At 46.3% G+C, this 21,422-nt stretch overlaps 2 protein-coding genes across 2 annotated transcripts; one reads left to right on the top strand and one right to left on the bottom strand.

Moving 5' to 3' along the window:
* The first annotated feature begins 820 nt into the window (after nucleotides 1-820).
* On the top strand, nucleotides 821-7,935 carry LOC144755460 (uncharacterized). Its single transcript, XM_078644418.1, has 4 exons — nucleotides 821-921; nucleotides 1,027-1,125; nucleotides 1,279-1,419; nucleotides 1,633-7,935. The coding sequence occupies exon 4, from the start codon at nucleotides 3,129-3,131 to the stop codon at nucleotides 7,278-7,280; it is 4,152 nt and encodes a 1,383-aa protein (XP_078500544.1). The 5' UTR covers nucleotides 821-921; nucleotides 1,027-1,125; nucleotides 1,279-1,419; nucleotides 1,633-3,128; the 3' UTR covers nucleotides 7,281-7,935.
* A 5,679-nt stretch (nucleotides 7,936-13,614) lies between these two features.
* LOC144752668 (uncharacterized) lies at nucleotides 13,615-15,151 on the bottom strand. Its single transcript, XM_078640535.1, has 3 exons — nucleotides 14,666-15,151; nucleotides 14,334-14,558; nucleotides 13,615-14,238 (listed from the first exon to the last, which is right to left on the bottom strand). Exons 1-3 carry the CDS (start codon nucleotides 15,149-15,151, stop codon nucleotides 13,615-13,617), a joined length of 1,335 nt encoding a protein of 444 aa, XP_078496661.1.
* Nucleotides 15,152-21,422: the final 6,271 nt, after the last annotated feature.

Genomic DNA, 21,422 nt, shown 5'->3' with positions numbered 1-21,422 from the left:
GCCGCCATTGCATCCGGAACGTTTGTTCTTGTGCTGGAGTGTCTACCGTTTATTGCAGTATTTAACCTCTACTTGTACTTTGTACACTTTTTGTAACGTGCACACGTCACTTTTTTTTTCCTCCGGTACTGTACCTTTGCTACCTACAGCATTTTGGTTGCTCCCAATTATCACTATTGCAGCATGTAACTGAACGCTTGCTTCTGTAATTTGTTCCCCTGTAATTTGCTCCGCATGTATCAGTACTGTTCCTACTGTGAAGCGCTCTGCCACCTTAGGGTAAAGCCGGTGCTATATAAAAACGCATACATAAATGCATAAATAAATAAATTAAGTGATTTGCCCAGAAGCATAGGCTATGGCGCAGGGTTTTTTCTCATGTTTTTGCGCAACCCAGACAGCCCGTTTTAAAATGCGTACTTTTTCTCTACCCAGACAGCCCTTTCAAAATGCAACCCTGAGAGTGTATATAATGTACACAGGGCTGTGTATAATGTATTTAGGGTAGATTGTGACTGCTTTTTTCCCTAGGAATATCCTGTTGTTACTGGCGTTTATAATTCTAACATGTCGCTATGTTTATTAAAGGGTTGTAAAGAACAACTTGAGGTTTATATACTATGGATATGCGCAAAATGTTAGGGGTGTACCTATGTTGGGCATGTGTGTAGGTATGAGATGAGCTTATTAAAAATTAAATGTCCAGACAAGGCTGTTTTCAATTTTGAATTTATCATTGGCATTTTCTAAGGTGTATGTAACAAACTGTAAGGCCTTGTTTATGATGTGTAGTTTTAAACCTCTTTTTTTTTAAATCTAACCCTAAACAGGCCATCCCTGTAATAGACATCACCGACGACGAAATGCTAGCCATCCCTGTAATAAACATCACCGATGACGAAATGCTAGCCATACAAGCAGGTATATGTATTTAGAGTTGCATAGTTATGTGTAGTTTTTATACACCCTTGTCTCAGAAGTTCTGCTTTTTTCTAATGGGCTTCTCATGTGTGTATACTTTTATAGATTATGACGCAGCTCTACAACTAGATTCTGATGATCTAGAGCTATACATGGGGGCTCAAGAGGTGTCGCAACGTATTCAGGATAATGGGGTTCTTTCAGGTAAATCAAAAAGAAATGCCGGTGTTCTTTAAACTGTCTAAGACTTAGACTTTGTTAGCCCAATATCCCCAGGGGCGTACTGTAGGAGGGCTTCTCAGAAGGGACTGCTAAGGACTTGTTTATACCACAAATGTGATTATTTTTTCTTTGCAGGTTCCTCAGAGACAAGCACGACCGACGCTGCTTTGCAAGAGACTGCACCACCATCAAAAGAAAGACCGCTAAAGAGGAAAGCTTCAACATATGGAAAGGAACCGACGACGAAGAAAGGAGCGGGGAAAAGACCTCTAAAAGGTGTGTTTTTACAAAAGGGTGCGAAAAAAAGAACTCTCTGTGTTTTATTCTAGCAGGTAGAAGGGGGGCAGCCGCCGTGTTGTAGTGGTTGTATAAAGGGGGACGTGTAGAAATTATTGTGGTGGGGTGACTATGGGTAGTGTAAGCATCATTATACATGTTCTTTATTTTTTCTAATATATATATATATATATATGTTATCTCACATTCTAGGAGCCGTTCAAAAGAACACAGCTGAAAATACGTGTGTGGTCAAGAGGTCTGCGAAGCCGTTAAGGGATATAACAACGACCGTTCAGAATGCAGAGCCTGCAGCAAAAGGTGTGAGTAGGCGTGTGCGCCAGGACAAGCTTTGCACATACTACACGCACATACAACAGAGAACAGGCACGGCTGCAAAATGTCAGATCAATCCCTCCTCCAGCATGTTGAACAATCCTACAGGAATGTCTATTCTACACCAGGAGGGGGGCAACAGCAAGGACGTACTTACAAGCCCCGACAAAGTTAGGCCTGTTCAGTGTAAAAGTGATGTGGCGTATCTGAACCCTCTCAAAGCCTCAACGACAGTCGCTGAAGATATGGTACATCCCCAAACTCCTAAAGCGAGGCGCCTCTCAAGATCCTGTCTTAAGAAGAAACAAGGGGTGCAGGCAGATCCCTTAATCAAACCCCTTAAGACGCCATCTCCTACCCATACCTTAGAGGGGTTCCCCAGAGACCAAACCCTAAAACCGGCTATAATCATGCATGCTGGGCTTAGAAGCTCAGAGGCTGATAATGCTCAGCCCCCAGGCAACCCTTACAAAGCTACCAGTGGTGGTCTCAAGGCATTGATAGGTATGGTTGCCAAGCTTGATAGCCCCTCAGAAGCAACTCACAAGGACCCTTCAAGCACCCACAGGGGGTATTTGTATACGGCTGTTAGACATTCACCCGATCACAACCACGACCATTCCTTAGCCGATAGGGACCCCGATTGTTTTGACGGCCATTTACACTCCCCAACCCTTATGTCACCTATTCCACCACCGGGGGCATACGACCCAACCAGCCCCGCAACCAGTGTAAGCCAACCATCACCATCAGCAATATGCGGTGATAATAGTACGGGTTGGGACGATTGGTCAAATCAGGGTTTAGAGGACATATCTAGTGAGGACCCTTTCACGGCAGCCCCGGGGTGTTCACACTGGGACCCTCTTTCTATGAACCCTCCGGTACCTCAGTTACAGAATGGTGTTGCGGCGAATGGTGCGAGTGGGGGTCCAGGGATGCTCCAGCATGGTGTACAGCCGGCCACTGTATTCATCCCTAATCCGCCGCAATACGATTCTGTAAACCCAAAAGAGGTACTAGGGGCCCATGTGAAAGACATACAGCTGGCGGTCAGAAAGTTAAAACGACAAGTGAACACCGCCACCTTAAAACTAGGAGTGTGCGGTAGCGTCGACAGATCGGGGCTGGAGGCGCAGCGAAAGATACTACAAATGGTTGACCAGTGTAAAAGGGTTATCATACAAACGTGCCAAACAACAGTGGCCGATATTTGGAGTATCCCCTCTTGACTATGCCTACGGAGGCCCTTAAAGGCCCAACAACCCCTGGGTGTTAATAAAAGTAAGCGTAAATCTAAATACAGCAGCCGTGTCCACACAGTTCTGACAAAGTCCCTGCGTTTCTTACGCTTCCTCAACCGTAAAAAGGACATGGAACCCCGCAAGCAAGATTATATATTTTCACAAGCACCGCCTGAATCACATACACCGGTACAATGCACCAGTCATTACACAAGTTCAGGCGAGGACCGCCCTTGTGCAGTACAGTTGGAGGGATCCCGGGGTAGAGCACCAAAACGACAATCCCATGTACACACAGAAGGCCCTAGGGCTGGGGCTGTAGAAGAGGTTTCTATGAGCACATCACACACAGACACAAACCATACTGTTCAGGTAGGAGGGGGTCGGCTACCTAGAAAAGTATGGTCCCGCAAAAAACATAAGTGGGCTAATAGCGCTAAACAACGCCGGCTTTTAATAAGTAAATTAAAGAAAGCCAAAATATGCGCTACACGGCGTCTTAAAAGGACCCCCAAGCCCGGCCTAAACCAGAATCCCCAAAGTGATACGACAGCAAACTCCCCCTCCAGTCAGATTCCTCAAGATGAGGATTCAGAGACAGTGTTCTTAGAGAGCGTCAGAACCTACAGCCGTACTGTAGAGAGATTTAACGCTACAGAGCACTATGAGGAGTTTAGGTTTATTAACCTACACCGGATAAGGTCCTCCCTGCACGGGCATTTAGTCATACAGCAGGCTGTGCAATCACTCATTGATAGGTTGATACGTGATGTGGGTCCTAATGATTTTTTCCAGCTACGCTTCCAGGGGCAGGGCCTTGACAGTCCGTTGTTCACCAAAAGAAGGGCCCTTGATGTGTTTGACGCTGTGGAATTTTTAGAAAACCTGTCAAAGCTTTTACAGAGTAAGGCTGAACTAGTCGCCTATGGCACTTTCAGAGTCATAGCCCTCATTGTAAGGGGTCGTGAGGGGGGTGTTTCCAGGCCTTTAAAGAGTGTCCTGTACAGTAAGATCATTGGTAAGAAACAACGTTGGCTGCTCAACTTTAACAACGGAGCAGCCAACACATGTCTGGCGGCCAGCATCGTGGGATTGCTGATGGGTCGCAACACCACCGACGCTGTCATCATGTCTAGAGCAGCTGAAGCCCATGCGGTTCTTGAAATACCTCCAGACCGCATGGTCGGCTTTGGCGACATAGGTCTTTTTGAGAACTATTTCGCCGTTACGGTGAAAGTTCTTTATCACAACGGTTCTTGGAAATACTTTACAACCGGGGAGCGTGTGAAAAACAAGACTGTATATGTCCTTCACCATGAGAATCACTTTTACGGTATCTTGAACCTTAAAAGTTTTCTGGGAGTCAAGTACGTGTGCACACATTGCAACCATATATACAACACTAAGGCACAGCATCAGTGTGAAATACATTGTAAGATGTGTCAGAGGGATGGTTGCGTTGTAGACGAGGCCCTGAAGGTGATGTGTCGCACCTGTAAAATGTTTTGCCGCTCGCAAGCCTGCTTGCTCATACACCGGGAAGCTATTAAATGCAGCCCTAAAATGGACTGTCAAGAGTGTGGCCGATATGTGTCGACAGAGCACAAATGCAATGGCATGAAATGTCCAAGGTGTCAGATTCCATGTCGGGCTGGCTTTGTACACCAGTGTTACATGGTTAAAGACAGACAACCGCCCAAAACCGAAGATTACATTGTTTTTGATATAGAGTGCACACAGGAGACGGGGGTACACCAACCTAACTATATTTACGCTCACCATCTAACTTCCGATGACTGCTGGGAGTTTGAGGGGCGAACGTGCGTTGGTGATTTCCTCAATACGTTCATTCAGTCAAAATTCAAAGGGTATACCATGCTTGCCCACAACTCTAAAGCATACGACTCATTCTTTATTTTACAGAATATGATTCGTGAAAAGGTGCAAGTAGAACTCATCACTCAAGGGTCCAAGCTGATGTTGTTAATGGCTGGGCAGTTACAAATAAGGTTCATAGACACCCTGAATTTCCTACCCATGAAATTGAGCAAGCTACCAAAAGCTTTTGGTTTTCCCGGGTGTAAAGGTTATTTTCCACACTTTTTTAACACTTGGGCGAACCAGAATTATGTGGGGCCCATGCCGCCTCCGGACAGCTACGGGGTTGATTATATGATGCCTGCTGAGAAAGAGAGTTTTGTACAGTGGTATTCTGAAAACCATGAAAAGGAGTTTAATTTTCAAACCGAATTGAAAGCCTATTGCAAGGCCGATGTAATGATCCTGCGACAGGCATGCAACCTCTTCAGAGATGTTGTGGTGTCTATGACTAAGAAAGTCAGGGTCATGAAACACAAAACAACTCAAATGACTAAGAACGTCAGGGTCTTGAAACCCAAGACACCTCAAATGCCAAAGTCGGTTGAATACATAGACCCTTTTCAAAACATCACCTTGGCCTCCATGTGTATGTCCATCTACAAGCACATGTTTTTAAGACCAGAAAGTATCGCTCTAGTGCCGCCAGACCTCTATAACGGTAAACAGAAACGTTATTCAACCCCTTCTATCCAATGGCTCATGTACGTCTCTGAGAAGGAAGACATCGATATTCGGCATGCCTTACAGGGTGGTGAATACCGCCTGGGTCCCTATTACCTGGACGGGTACGCTGAAATTAAGGGCGTGCGGACTGCATTTGAATACAACGGGTGTTTTTACCACGGCTGTCCACAGTGTTACAAACCCCATGAGTTTAACAGACTGCTGGGGGCCAAATTTGGACACTTACACAGACGTACTATGATAAGGGCCCAGTATGTTGAAAAATGTGGCTTTGCTCTGCGTGTACTATGGGAGCACGAGTGGTTAGAGATGATAGCAACCAACACTGAGCTACGTTCTTTCCTTCAGAGTCGTGATTTACCACAACCTCTGGAACCCCGCGATGCCTTATTCGGGGGGCGTACAAATGCCATACAGCTGTACAGGGCCGCTGGGGAGGGTGAGAAAATACACTATTATGATTTCACCAGTCTGTACCCATTTGTAAACAAAATGAAGGTGTACCCCTTAGGGCACCCTACCATCATATATAGAGACTTTAAGCCCCTTTCCGAATACTTCGGGCTAGTCAAATGTGAAATCTATCCTCCAAGGCAGCTTTACTTTCCTGTGTTACCATACAGAGTTGATGGTAAGCTGATGTTCCCCCTCTGTCGTACATGCGCTGTGTTTAAAGAGGTCGGTGGTTGCAGTCACACCGAAGAACAAAGGATGCTCACAGGGACCTGGTGCACCATCGAGGTCCAAGCTGCCTTAGACAAAGGCTACAGACTCGGTAGAGTACACGAGGTGTGGCATTTTAAGAGAACCACGACACGTCTCTTTTCACGCTACATTAATTTGTTTCTGAGAGACAAACAGGAGGCCTCCGGATATCCCGAATGGTGTACTAGTCAAGCTGCAAAGCAGAAATACATCGATGACTACCACACGCACGAGGGTATACGTTTACGGCCACATTTGATAGAAGTCAACCCTGCCCGCCGACAGTTAGCCAAACTCTGTCTCAACTCCTTATGGGGAAAATTCGCACAGCGTACAAACATGTCAAATACGACCTTAATAACAGATCCTGACGAACTGTTTAAGTACCTTTTTGCACCTTGTTACGAGGTGTCCAGCTGCGAGTTTATCGATGACGAGACCGCTGCTGTGTGCTGGAAATACACAAAAGAGTATCCCACAACGTGTAACAACATAAACATCTTTATAGCATGCTTCACGACTGCACACGCCCGTCTAGAGCTTTACGGTGTTATGGATAAACTCCAGGACCGTTGTCTGTATCATGATACCGACTCAGTGATTTTTCTGAGTAAACCGGGGGATGAAGATCCTCCTCTTGGGGATTATCTAGGTAATTTGACCAGCGAACTCGATAAGGATGAGTACATAATAGAATATACCTCAGCCGGGCCTAAGACATATTCGTACAAAACGAACACCAACAAAGTGTGTATGAAGGTCAAAGGTATAACATTAAACGTCAGCAACACCCTCAAAATTAATTTTGACAGTCTGAAAGATCTGGTGCATGAATACTCTGCAGCGGCCGATCATGAAAATGATAAAACCATAGTTGTTAACCAGCCCTGCATAGTCAGATCCAAAAAGAAGTGGGAAATTACAACACAGCCCCTACATAAAACCTTACGCGTTGTTTTTGACAAAAGGGTCCTGACTACTGATTATAAAACACTGCCGTACGGATATTAGGAGCATTAGAGAGGACACCACCAGCACAATGGACACCCGATTACAGCACCCATTCTCCTGTGTGTTAGCAGGGCCCTCAAACTGCGGTAAAAGCTACTTTATAAAAAAGCTCTTAGAAAATGCTGCAGGTGCTTTATCCCAAACACCTAATAACATCGTATGGCTTTATTCGTGCTGGCAAGAGCTTTATACCGACCTGTCCCGCAGCTTCCCTCATATCAGATTTATAGAAGGTATACCTGAGAATCTCAACGACGATGAGCTGCTACCCCCGACCCTTGTAAACATGGTGATTGTCGATGACCTTATGCGCGAAGGTGGTGACCATCCTGAGCTAGAACGAGCTTTTACTCAATATTCACATCACCGCAATCTAAGCATATGTTACATTGTGCAGAACTTGTTTTACAAGGGTAAGAATAGCCGCTCTATAGCACTTAATGCCTCATATCTTGTTTTATTTAAAAATCCCCGTGACAAGCAGCAAATATCCATCATAGCTAAGCAGATGTACCCTGGGAACACACACTTCTTCATGGAGGCCTTTAACGACGCTACATCAAAACCCCACGGCTACCTGCTGGTCGACTTAAAAAATAATACTCTAGAAGACTACAGACTAAGGGCTGATATTTTTCCCCCTGATCTCCCAGTCGCTTACACCCCAAAGACTAAGTCCAGAGCCTATAAAAAGCAGCGCTGAAGACCATTAGAGACATTTGTAGCCAGACCTTATAACCCCCCAAAGGTGCTGACCATGTCTGAACGCCTACGTCGCAATTTGGCCCTCCTGAAAATGTTGGTAACAGCCAGTCCCCAACAGCGAAAGGCTCTCCTCTGCGCAGCTTCTGACAATTTAGTGGCAGACATTTCAGAAATAGCTCTAAACACACTAAAAGGCAATGTCCCTATATCAAAGAGCCAGTTACAAGTGTTGAAGAAGAAGCGACATCTTATCAGGAAGCTCAGTAATAAAAGGGCCTCACTCATCACCAAGAGGAAACTGGTGAAACAGTCTGGGGGTTTTATAGGCTCATTGTTGGGCATAGCTATACCCGTAATTACAAGCCTCCTCTCAGGACTGTGATGGAGCATGCCTCAAAGATGTATCTGGTTCCTAAGCAACAATTGGAGAAACTGGGCTCTACTGCGGACAATGCCTGGGATATACGCCGTAATGAGACTCTACGCCTGGATGCTGAAATTAAAGACATTTTGAACCGGACGGATCTAAACCCCTACGACAAAGCTACCCTTTACACCAGCATCCTTAAAAAATTTCTAAGCTTTCTAAGCTAACCTTGTAAATTTCTTTACAAGGGACAGCCGGTTGTTGGTTCACACATGTACGATCTGGTCAAAGGTCTCACTCACCCCAAGATCCTAACGCATCAAAATGCTCCGAGAGGCTGGGAGCAGTTTCTACAAGCGGCCGCTGAACTCAACATCCCTTCCACACTCGTGGGTAATAACGAACACAGGCGTATGCTTGAAAGTTTAAAGACGCCCCTCCCGCCATCGCCTGCCGCCTCTGACGGGCCCCTACTATCACCCTCTTGGAGCAACCCCATGGGGCCTTCAGCACGGCGAAAAAGACACATGTCCAAGACCCACACGTGGATTAATCCTTAATGTTTCTACAGACTTATTGAATAACTGGGCCTTCTACATGTATAACAGTGATTTTTCTTCATATATTTCTTTAGTAATGACTGTCAATGTAATGCGTAACCTACATAACTGTTTGTAATAAACACTTTTATAAATTTTCAACCCTTCTCACTCGTCTTTTTAAAACATTTTAATTCTGATGTATGAGACAGCATAGAAATACAGAGTCTGAATGTGTGCTTTAAAAAATGTCTTTATTTTAAACGTTCATCATTAAACATACATGTGTTACAATCCCTTACATTTTTGACAGACACTATATTCGGTTTTCACAGGCCGGACCGAGACCCTTGTGTTTTCTTTTACATATTGCACAACTATACTGTCATTGTTAACAAGGTCACTCGAATATAGATTTAAGAAATTTCTAAACGACGTACCCTCAGACATTTTACTGATAAAATAAATACAGTGTTCCCCGCATGTGATGGCAAGCGAATCCTGGACCCGTAGCTTATTATACTCAACCCTCGCCGCAGCTTTTTTCACAAACTTGAATATGGGTTTTGTATAGATACTGTGTTCGGGGAACTCAGATGTACTGTCAAACACCGTAACCGTGTCACTATCTATAAACATGCCAACCCAGTGTGTTCCACCCTTGTAATGAGGATCGGTGTTAAAGACTAGGGCGCATGGTCTTTCTGACCCTATTTCGGTAGGCAGCCCATCGCTAGGGAAAACACCTAAAAAATATTTCCTAGCGTATTTGTGCCTGCTTAAGAAGTCCCGTATCTGCACAGTGTCCATTTCACAAACGTTTAAAGATAGTCAAACAAAATCTGTCTGGCGTGGTTGATCTGAATGATGCTGTCAAATACCGAGAATACGATCATGTTCACATTCGCAGGTAGCGGATTACTGAATCGTATTTCCGCTTTTAGATTTCCGTTTTTGACAAGGTTGTAGTGATCACCGTCTTCCATGTCAGGGGTCAGGTCGAATGCGAACAGCGTGTATCCGGTCCCATAGCCTTCTCTTGTCACAGCTACACCACAGTCCCGAAGATGTTTCCCGGTTATCGAAACCAGCCCCTGGTATTCCCTGATGTAGTTGGAGCTTATAAAACTGGGTGTGTAGGGTTTTGCAGGAATCACGGTACCCTCGTGGACCAGAGCGGCGTAGTTGATGTTGTAGTGCTTAAAATTGAAGGGATTTGCGGCGTAGGAGCCGCTAAAAGCTGTATTGTCTACAAATCCGATGATGATAAGCTTAGGTAATTGTCCCAGAAATAAATTCTGTTGCTGCGTTAGCCGTGTACCTGCTGGGATGCTGAATACCTTCAGAGTCACTCTTTCCACAGCGTACTTGGCGTTTGATATTTGCAAAGCGTCGGCGTGAGCTAGTCTGACGCTCGGGGACACTTTTACCCTCTTTACAAACAGACTAGCTGACCGTATGTCCAACTTGTACTGTTCTGCATCCCCGCTTATGAGACAGAATGAATCCTTGTTACGCGTGAGCTTGATCTTAAGATCGATTCCGTTGATGAGCAGTTTATCTTGGAAGAATAGGTCTGAATGTATGCGGCCCAGAAGGTCAAACTGGCGACTGGCCGATGCAAAACTGGCTCTTTTTACAAAGCCCTGATTTTCACCGTCCAACTCCTTGACTTCAAAATGTTCACATGTGTCCTTGTAGAAGAGCCCCGATGAAAGCTGCGTGTCGAGGGCATCGCTACTGTAATTTAGAATGCTCTCGAGGTAGGCTCTGTAGGCGTACATGTTATCGTTCTGTGTGATGAGCCGGTCGCCCAGGGTGATGTCCACCTGATTAAACAGGGTTGCGAGGGGATAAGCTATCGTAGCCACTTTAGCGTCTGCTGCTATGTCGGAACCATCAGCTTTTACAATTTTACACATAAGGTGGAGTAGCGTGTTGTTGAGATCCAGATACATATCCGTGGACCCTGATACATAAAACTCTATAGGGGCCAATGGTGTCAAAGCGGCTAAAGGCGATACCTCCATGAAGAAGCTGTTTTCGATGCTTGTCTGTGTAGGCTTTAGAGTAAACAAGTCTAACTCGGATTTGGCGCACTCGCCCGATGCACAGTGTACGAAGGCCATGCTTTAGGTTGTGCCGCTTTAAAAAATATTTACTTTAGAGGAGGATCTCTTCTTCTTCGTAGCTCTCTTCCGTCTTGGGGTTTTTCTTTTCTGAGCACGCTTTGAAGAACTCCTCTTTTTTTTATAGGGGGCCGGCGGTCCTCTGCGTCTCGATGCACGGCGCTTCCTTTTAACGCTCGTGCGCGGCTTGTACACTAAGCCAGCGCCTTCTTGCGGCTGTTTGTTCATACGTTCGGCAACCGCCGAAGTAACAGAGCCAACAACATCATGGGCAATGTTCGAAGCCGCCGCCTTAACATGCGGTTTTACAATTTCATAGACTTTTCTCAAGAATGGCATAGCTCTTCTAAAAAGACTGCGGAAGAAACCTCCTAGACCAGCCCCATACATAACAGGTGACCCTTGAAAGTACGGTGGGCCTCCATAGCCGGCCTGGTTTCGGTAATAGTCCCTGTACATTGAAGGGTCCCCGTATGTTTTCACCACCACCATGACGGCTGCTTAATAACCTCTGTCGCGTCTCGGTCTTAAATGAAGCTTTACAATAACTTTCCCATATTTAAAGGACACAGGCTGCGACTGATCGTCGAAGATCATAATTGAAATAGTGTCAAAATGGTTTTTAGAAACTGCTATGTAGTCGGGTTTGTTGAATTGAATATTGACCATCGTATTATTTTCGCCCTGTACATGGACACATCTTAACAAGGGCGAGTAACTGTCTCCGATCCTCTGTGCCTCTACAATATCGCTATACACATAGAGTGTGTAGAACCCTCCGTCAATATCAGGGCACGTGTGATCCGGCTCGACCGGACTTTTAGCATTCTGTACTGTTCCTAAAACGCGGCTTAATTTACCGGTACAGTTAAACGTTGTGGTGCGACTCGATGTTTTAAGAAACACCTTCCTTCTGACGTTATCTAGTGACAGATGGGTATTCGTATATGTTTCGATGGTCCCTATGGCTTTGTTGATGGCATCGACAACACTTAAAACTGTGGGATAGTAGCCGTATGGGATGCTCTCGTGCATGCTCATCGGGTCCTGCTCACGTTTTAGGTAAAACTTAGCCTCGGTCTGTGTAAATGTGTTCCAGGTTCTAGGGTATTGGATCTCGGTTAGGGCTACCTCCCAATCACCTTTCAGGTCCACAGGCTTAGCCAATTTCACTGTATAATTAGAAATTTGGTTGTCGGGGAACATGTCTTTAGAAGCGTTGGACGGCAGGGTGATATAAAAGGGCGCTGTCTCCATCTTAACAGCAGCTTTTAGACGCTCCACAGCTCACACACCCTTCAGGGACCTGGCCAGCACCCAACTGTTAAATTTCTCCGGCCACCCCCTCCATTTGACATATGCCTGACTATTAGCGCCTCTACCTTTCCTTTTCAGAATCTTTTCCACCTTATACACCCTGTGCGGATCGGCGGGTATCCTTTGTAATTCTTCCTTGTAAAACACCCCAGACACCATTTCCCCATCATAGTCCTTTAACCTGTAGATATACAAACCCTCTTTAAGCTCCACACTTTCCACTATAAATATTTCATCGCTAAAAGTCTGTTGGTAACCCTTCGTAAAGACCCCTTTCAATTTTGAAATTCTTACGTGATCACCTTTTTTAAAAATAGGCTTCTTCACCTTTGTAGCGAAATTATGTCCGTACACAGTTCTCCAAACAGCTAACGAATTAGTATGCGTTACCTCTACGGGTGCTGTTTTGATGGTCCTGTGATAACTGGCATTATATACATCTAAAAAGGCCTGCAGAACATCAACGTATCTGTAGGTGTTGTGGGCCGTAAAATACCGCCACATCTTAGTCTTTAAAGTTCTGTTAAACCGCTCTACAACCGCTGCTTTTACCTCTGTGTGTGTTACAAAATGTTGAACGCCGTGGTGCTTTAATAATTTCTGAAATGTGTTGTTTAAGAATTCTTTACCGGCATCTGTTTGTAGTTTTTGAGGAATTCGCCCTTTCTCGAAGATGGCTTTAAAAGCGGCCGTGACGCTAGCCCCAGTTTTATCGCGTAACGCTTCTGCGTAGGCATACTTGGAGAGCACATCTATAACAGTTAATATATAGGGAGCTCCGTTGTTATGTTTTGCTAAATCTTGAAGGCTGATGATATCCGCCTGCCATTGATAATCTAATTGTGCATTAACGATTGTAGGCCGTCTCTTAAAACGTCTTCTGGCGGGTTTATGTAGTGAATATGCCTCCTCTCCGGATAACCAGTTCTTCACCAGATCTCTGCTTACAGGTTCGTTTTCATCTACAGCCCTTCTATATAGAGCTTCGGCGCTTCCCAAGCTGCCAACTCCCCGTGTATCATAATAAAGTTTTCTTAACAGGGACCCCGACATGTTATCATCCGCTACACAACAGACAATGAATGCCACTTGTTTTGCATAAGTGCCTTTTATTAAAAAAGTAAAGAAAAAATTTAACAAATCCTAAACAGAGTATACTTTACATTTTTCACAGTAAGTGTCGTAAGGACGTATTAACACAGAGTCACCTTGCGGTGTAACATTCTATTACTTTGTTCTAAATACACGCTATCATGTAACGTTAAATAAGCCCCTGTTTAAAACAGTTTTCGAGGGGCCAAAGACCCTATTTTTCTATTTTTTTTATACAGATTACACATACGCCTTGCTACGAGTTTTTCTATCATCTTTCTGTTGAAAGTGGTGCCCATACCCTGCATACCCGGTAATTTTAAGCTCGGGTCATAGGCATATCGGATCTCATTGATTGCCGCCGTCAAGATTCTCAACATATCAGGGTGGACAAGCTTCTTTTCAGCGTACGACCCATACACCACCCTTAGCAGTTTATACACCTTGTATGGATCTATCAAACTACAAATATAGCGTATTGTTCTTGCTCTGTATGATTCACACAAACATTTGTGAGCGTCCTGCTGCGGATCGTTGATTTGATGGCCGTTACAAAGACTGTAATAGTCACGCCTGACACAGTTTAGGACCACCTGTGCGGCGAAAGCCTTAACTTCCTCCCTTGCGTAGTATGACAAGCCTTCATCTTCCTTTTCACACATATCAGAGTTGCATACACACTTGTCGCAGCCATCACGGTTTTGGCACGTGGAACTTTCAGCCTGTTTTGAGCACCACAGACAATTGAAAATTACATTGTTCGCTTTTGTAGACCGCCATTCTGGCACAGGCCTTTTTGGGGTTTCTCTCTAGGGTTCAAAAGAAGAAAGAATTACAATCCGTAATTTGAAGAAATAAAATACATCGCTATGTAGGTGACCGCGCATAACATTTTCTTACTAACCTCTGCATATTCACCGCTCTCTGCGGCAGCTCTGAAATCTTGAGAGTCACTAATGTCCTGCGATGCCCCATCATCTTCGACGCTTGTACCGGGTTGTTGCAGAATACCCTTCTCAACACCCGTATCCTCCTGAAGGTCCATGGCATCATAGCTGGGTGTGCTAGGAGGTGCTACATCTTTTTTACCATAGTTTATTAAGTATGTGTATTCGATTGGGTTTGCTCTCTAGGGTCAAAAAGAAGAAAATATTGACAGTTCGTTAGTTGAAGAAATAAAATACACCGCTATGTAATTGCCTGCTCATAACATTCTCTTTTTAAAATGTTACTAACCTTCGCATTTTCATCGTCTTCGGCGGCTGCTCTGAAATCTTGAGAGTCGCTAATGTCCTGTGATGCCCCATCATCTTCGACGCTTGTAGCAGGATGGTGCAGAACAACCTTCTCGGCAGCCTTATCCTCCTGAAGGTCCATGTCTTCATAGACGGGTGTATTAGGCGGTGCTACAGCTTCTTCAGCTTCCTCCAGGTCCATTGAACTGAGGCCAGCAAGCAGGCTGCCGCTACATGAGACCTCACTGTCGCTGCTGTCTCCCTTAATCGGGGACATCCGACATACGCAATCCTTGAGACGGTGAGCTTCCATAGGCCTACATATGCCATTGCCAAAACCAGTAACGTCGCAGCCCATAGCCCTAGGGGTTTCTTGTTGAGCATCCTCGTCCATTACCAGGGGTGTTAAAGTGCGGTAATATCTATTGATGGTGGGTTGGGAGCCGCCCAACACTGGCCTTTTCACAAATGGGTTGTATCTCTTCATACTGATGTGGGGTGAGGGCACCTTTTCGTATTCAGGCTTCTGCTTGCTGTACGATGCTCTTAAGGAAGTCGTATATGTATCCTAAGCAGCCTCTAAAAGGGGCGTACACCTCTACACCATAACAATGGCGTACAAACGTCATAGGACTCTGGTTCGCTGACGGTCCCAAAACAAACCCCGCCCCTTGGAAGACCGCCCCTTGGGACAAATGAACACCTACAGTCATCATAGAGGGGGGTTGAGACCGGTCACTTTTTTTTTTTTTTTTTTTTTTTTTTTAAAAGGAAACACACATCCATGTCACTTTTAAGCACAGGAACGCCCTGTCACTTTTGGGGACACAGGCCTGTCATTTTTGGTGACAATCACAGACCTGTCACATTTGGTGACAATCACAGATCTGGCACATTTGGTGACAATCACAGACCTGGCACTTTTAAGGACACACAGACCTGTCACTTTTGGGGACACGCATGACGAGGAATGGTATCCCTACTTTCTACTCATATTCATTCCCATGCTATTTTCTCATAATTCTTCACAGTACATATAACATTACTTTAAGGCCAGACATATTCGCATTGCCAATGCTTGGTGGATAATAGCTGGCTGATAAGAGAATGCTGAATAGTGTCCAGGTGTAAAATAAAAATGGAACATAATGCTGGGTGCTTTAGGCCACAAGAATGCCGTGCTTCAACAGAGGACCCCACTTTTATATTTGCCTCGCAACATGGCCCATGTGCTCGCTAAGCCTAGCGCCTCGTCTCTCATTTTTCTGAAAAAAAGCTTCACAAGCTTTCTACAGGCAGCTTTATGAAATAGTTAATGATTGTCGACAAAAAGTGGCACTGAAAAATGTCTACAGAAGTTTGGATTTACGATTAAAGAACAGCACTCCTTAGTGATTCACCCCTGCGTGTTTCTGAAAACACTTGGGCAACGAACTGAATTTACAGTGTGTGATTTATGGTAATGAAAAGGAAAAAACAGGAAAAGGGAAGCGGCGGTGGGAAGGAACTTCAGAGGAAGGAATGGAAAGTTAGCAAGTAAGGACGGCAGAAGAAAACTTAAAGCAAGTCAAATTGCTACCAACATGGAAATGTGCTTGTATTTGTTTTGAAACCAACAGAAATAGCTTTTCAGATGAAGTAAAAATGATGAGTAACTGGTAACAAGGTGGGACTGGGAGCGAAAATGCAGGATCCTAAAAACAAATGCAGACAAAAAATACTTGACGACATACATACATCCAAATGCTCCGAAAGGTTCCGTGCTGTCTTTTTCTTAAGTGGTCAAATCATTTCTGAGCCCGCCGAGGCCACAGAAAGCAGCGATTGTGAGGGGGTGAGCTGACCGGGGCAGCAAATGCCTGCAACCGGATTTGGCGCCATCCACTGACAAAGGGCCCCGCAGTCCGTTCCAAAGTAAACAGACTCCTATTACTCGTTATCTTGCGATCAGGAGTCAGGACGCTTTAACGCTGACAGGCATCATCAAATTACTACTTGTTCGCGTTTGTTTGGTCGTCGTTGCGCGCGATCAGATATCAATAAATATTCGAGGCTTGATTGAGGAGTCGAGGGTAGAACGTGGGGAGCGGGAAGATCGTCACCCAAGGGAGAAGCTGGGCATTGTGGGAGGGCACCCCCCCACACCCCTTGTCTAAAAAAATGAATATGGATTCTGTAGTGTAACTAGTGCTCATATAAGGCCTCCTTCGGTTCGAGTTCGTGCTATATCATTCCGTCAAAAAATGCACCATTCTATTTCTTGGGGTGTTCTGTGTGGTGCCAAGATGGATGAAACATACTTTAAAGAAGAAAACAGCACAAAATCAAATCAGAATGAGCTGGCCATCACTATATACCTGCCAACTCACAGGGTGCCACCGTGTGACACACATTATCGGCTCCCATCACCTGGTCACCTGATGGGGAGCTGATATCACACGGTGGCAGGGAAAACGAGCTGCAAACCACCATACATAGTGGTTTTAGCTCGTTTTCTGAGGCTTTTAACATCCCACATCCATTAAGGGTTGTTAAAACACCCCAGGACATCAGCACCAGCCTCAACAAGTTTTTTTTGTGGGGGCGGGGGGTGGTAGGGAGGGGGCTTGGGGATAGAGTGGGTTTCAAAAGTGCCCCTTATGTACTCCTCTGCACTAGGCCCGCCCCGCCCCTCCTCACACTGTAATATTTTTGTTCTGGTTGGCAGGTATGCATCAACTCAAGTACCCACACACTGGGGCGCAGACTGGTCCTATCCAGTTGATAAACACTAACTAACCAGACCAACACCATCTGCATTGGACCACACGTCTTTGAACACAGACTTGTTTTGGCACCAACTAGATGCAGAGTAGTAAGAAAGTCCAGTGCAATAAGTTATTACAGTCGAGGTGTCACAGCTCAATGCCACCTGACAGAGCCAGCAAACAACATAAAAAACACATCACTGCGCAGAATTACTACCACTGTTTAAACAAGAAACAACCAGCTTGTCAGCATATTATGCTGAGCTATTTTCTCCCTGAAAATCTTCAGTCTTTAGCTCAAATGATCACAATTATGACATTTTTATTTTTTGCAGTGCTGAAGTTCATTGCAAGAAACCAAAATCTATCTGCATGAACTGCAACCAATTTTATGTGTGACTGAACTTGCTTAAAATAAAATATGTGACCAATTTATAGACAGACTATTTATTACAAATGTATTTTAGGTACCTACAACCATTGTATCTCTTTCATAAGAGGTAGCATGAAAGCAAAGTTTTAAAACAAAGATGTTTGCGGGATAGTGAATGGTGTGACCAGGTATTATAAGGAATACAATATACGACATGTTCTAAGAATAGTACAAGTTGCCTTTTGGTTTTGTGGCTGCAGTGTTTTTTCGCTTTTAATCCTTATCTGTGATTTACAGTAGTATTATAATGTATATGAACTGAAGGGGTATTTTAATTCAATAAATAGCACACCATCACAAATATGCATTTTATTTATTTATATATTGAGTAGTTTTGTAGACCGCTACAAGCCGCCTTTTGCTTTGACAATGACTAAACTTAGGGCAGGTTGATATGAGCCAATGTTCAATCGGTGATGGAAGGTCAGGTCTGATATTGTTTATCACAATCTTCTGGAGTGATAGGTTCAGTTGAAAGCCAGCCAGAACACTATCTCTTGACACTGGCCACTATAAACCGAAAAAGATGAGTTTTGACATTCACCTAGAATTTATTGCTATAGGAATCAGTAGGAAAATTGTTGGGAGTCATCACACAACCTACCCCTAAGACAATCAAGTTTCTATGGCGTTTAAAATTATTTTAAGTAGCTGAGCATACTGCTCTGGTTCATGAGCGAAAATTGTTGCTGATGTGGGTATGTCATCTCAACAACATTTATATAGTATACAGAGGAAATTAAAGAGATACCGAGCATCTACGCAGCCAGTGGCGAGATCTACTAGCATTTGTGACTTCCCCACAATCAATCAATCAATCATAACACTTGTATAGCGCGCTACTCACCCGGGAGGGTCTCAAGGCGCTTGGGGGAAGGGGTCCGCTACTGTTCGAATAGCCAGGTCTTGAGTTGTCTTCTGAAGGCGAGATGGTCCTGGGTCAGTCGAAGGTGGATGGGGAGGGAGTTCCATGTTTTGGCCGCCAGGTAGGAGAAGGATCTTCCTCCGGCGGTGGCTCTTCGGATGCGTGGAACGGTGGCGAGGGCGTGGCTGGTCGATCGTAGCTGGCGGGTGGGTGTGTAGAAGGTCAGGCGGTCGTTGAGGTACTTGGGGCCCAGGTCGTGGAGAGACTTGTGTGCGTGGGTGAGGAGCCTGAACGTGATCCTCTTGTTGACAGGGAGCCAGTGCAGGTCCCTCAGGTGGCCGGAGATGTGGCAGCGTCGGGGGATGTCCAGGATGAGTCGGGGGAGGCGTTCTGGATGCGTTGGAGTCTTCTCTGTAGCTTGGCTGTGGTTCCGGCGTAGAGGGTGTTTCTGTAGTCCAGTCGGTTGGTGACGAGGGCCTGGGTGACCGTCTTCCTGGTTTCGGTCGGGATCCATCTGAAGATCTTGCGGAGCATGCGTAGGGTGTGGAAGCAAGATGATGAGACGGCGTTGACTTGTCTGGTCATCGAGAGGGGGGAGTCCAGGATGAAGCCCAGGTTGCGTGCATTGTCTGTTGGTTTGGGAGCGGTGCCCAGGGCGGGGGGCCACCAGGAGTCGTCCCAGGCGGAGGATGATGGTCCCAGGATGAGGACTTCCGTCTTGTCTGAGTTCAGTTTCAGGCAGCTGGTCTTCATCCATTCGGCGACGTCTTTCATCCCTTTGTGTAGCCTGGTTCTGGCGGTGTCGGGGTCCCTGGTGAGGGAGAGGATCAGCTGGGTGTCGTCGGCGTAGGAGATGATGTTGAGGTTGTGTTGGCGTGCGATGGCTGCAAAAGGTCTCATGTAGACGTTGAAGAGGGTGGGGCTGAGTGATGATCCTTGTGGTACGCCGCAGATGACTTCAGTGGCCTCGGATCGAAACGGGGGGATCACGCCATCACACGCCATCACCTCCACAGACTACATCCTACTCGGGGACCTGAACTTCCACCTCGACAACTGCGACGACCCCGACACCACCACTCTCCTCGCCAACCTCGGACTGAAGCAGCTGGTCAACACGCCCACCCACAGAGCTGGACACCCCCTCAACCCCATTTTCACGGGAGGTTCAAACATCTGTTTCAGCCATACTACCCACTCCCTCTGGACGGACCACCACTGCGTCTACTTCAACTACATCACCACTGCCATAGACAAGCCCGCCCACACCCCCCACGATGGAACTGGAGCAAAGTCACCTCATCGCCACCCTCCTCCAAACCCCCCCTGGTGCCACGACCGACACTAACTCCGCAGCCACAGAATTTCACCGATGGATCTCCTGCTGCGCCGACAAGCTCGCACCTCTCTGCAACCCCGCCAAACATCGCCCCCCGAAGGCCGCCTGGTTCACCACAGAACTACAAGAAGCCAGACGCCTTGAGAAAACCGAGCAAAGCCAGAAAACCATGGAAGCACAGAACGACCACAGAAGCGACCTGAAGGTATACCACCAGAGCATAAGGGAAACCAAGAGGACCTTCATAAGAGAGAAGTCCAGGCCAACGCGACCAACACCAAGGAACTGTTCACCATCATACAGCAGTTCACAAACCCCCAGCGAAGCAACAGACGTCACACCTTCCCAGAAACTCTGCGACAAGCTTAGCTCCTACTTCCATCTAAAGATCAAGAGCCTCTACGACAATTTCAGCGAACAGACGCCAAACTCCACCACCCCCCTCCCCACCGGGGCCGATAAGCCACTCATTGTGACCTGGGATCCCGCCACCATCGAACATATCACCGCGACCATGAAGATAACACACTCAGGAGCCCCAACGGACCCCTGCCCACCCCAGATTTTCCATAGGGCCGCCGTCGCCATCACACACGCACTAGGGCAGACCATCAACATCTCCTTCAGATCCGGCATCTTCCCAGACGACTGGAAGTGGGAGGAGGTGAAACCCCTCCTCAAGGAACCAACGGCCGACCCAACAGACCTGCAAAACTACCAGCCCATCTCTCTCCTCCCCTTCGCGGCCAAAGTCACCGAGAGACTCGTAAACACCCAGCTGACCGCCTTAATCGAAGAGAACTCCATCCTAGACGCCTCCCAGTCTGGATTCCCCAGTAACCACAGCACCAAGACCGCCCCCCACTGACGACATCCGCATGCTACTAGCCCAGGGACACACTGTGGCCCTCATCCTCCTAGACCTCTCCGCAGTCTTCAACACCGTTTCACATCGCACGCTCGCAGCCAGGCTTCATGACCCAGGGATTCAAGGAACCACCCTTGACTGGATCCAATCCTTTCTCTCCTGCAGAACCCAAAGGATCAGACTCCCTCCCTTCCTCTCCGAATCCACTGATATCAACTGCCGAGCACCCACCTGGTGGCCACCCCGCCCTCGGGAGTCCGACCACCTCTACAGGCCACGCACGAAACCGCGGTATCATCCTCGACTCTTACCTCTCCATGAACCTCCAGATCAACGCCGTCGCTTCCACAAGCTTCAACTGCCTGCGCATCTTCTGTAAGACCTTCAAATGGATCCCCCTCGACAGCAGAAGGACCGTCACCCACGCCCTCATAACCAGCAGACTGGACTACAGCACGCCCTATACACCGGAATCAACAGAACTCTTCTACACAAACTCCAAACCA

Source organism: Lissotriton helveticus, chromosome 5_1, assembly GCF_964261635.1.
Source record: "Lissotriton helveticus chromosome 5_1, aLisHel1.1, whole genome shotgun sequence".
NCBI lineage: Eukaryota > Metazoa > Chordata > Amphibia > Caudata > Salamandridae > Lissotriton > Lissotriton helveticus.
This window is presented reverse-complemented; position numbering and strand designations above follow the sequence as displayed.

Coding starts and splice junctions, on each gene's coding strand:
- LOC144755460 (XM_078644418.1), top strand. CDS start 3,129: ATGGAACCCCGCAAGCAAGATTATATATTTTCACAAGCACCGCCTGAA.
- LOC144752668 (XM_078640535.1), bottom strand. CDS start 15,151: ATGAAGAGATACAACCCATTTGTGAAAAGGCCAGTGTTGGGCGGCTCC. Junction 14,559..14,665: donor AAGACGATGAAAATGCGAAG/GTTAGTAACATT, acceptor TTTTGACCCTAG/AGAGCAAACCCAATCGAATA. Junction 14,239..14,333: donor AGAGCGGTGAATATGCAGAG/GTTAGTAAGAAA, acceptor TTTGAACCCTAG/AGAGAAACCCCAAAAAGGCC.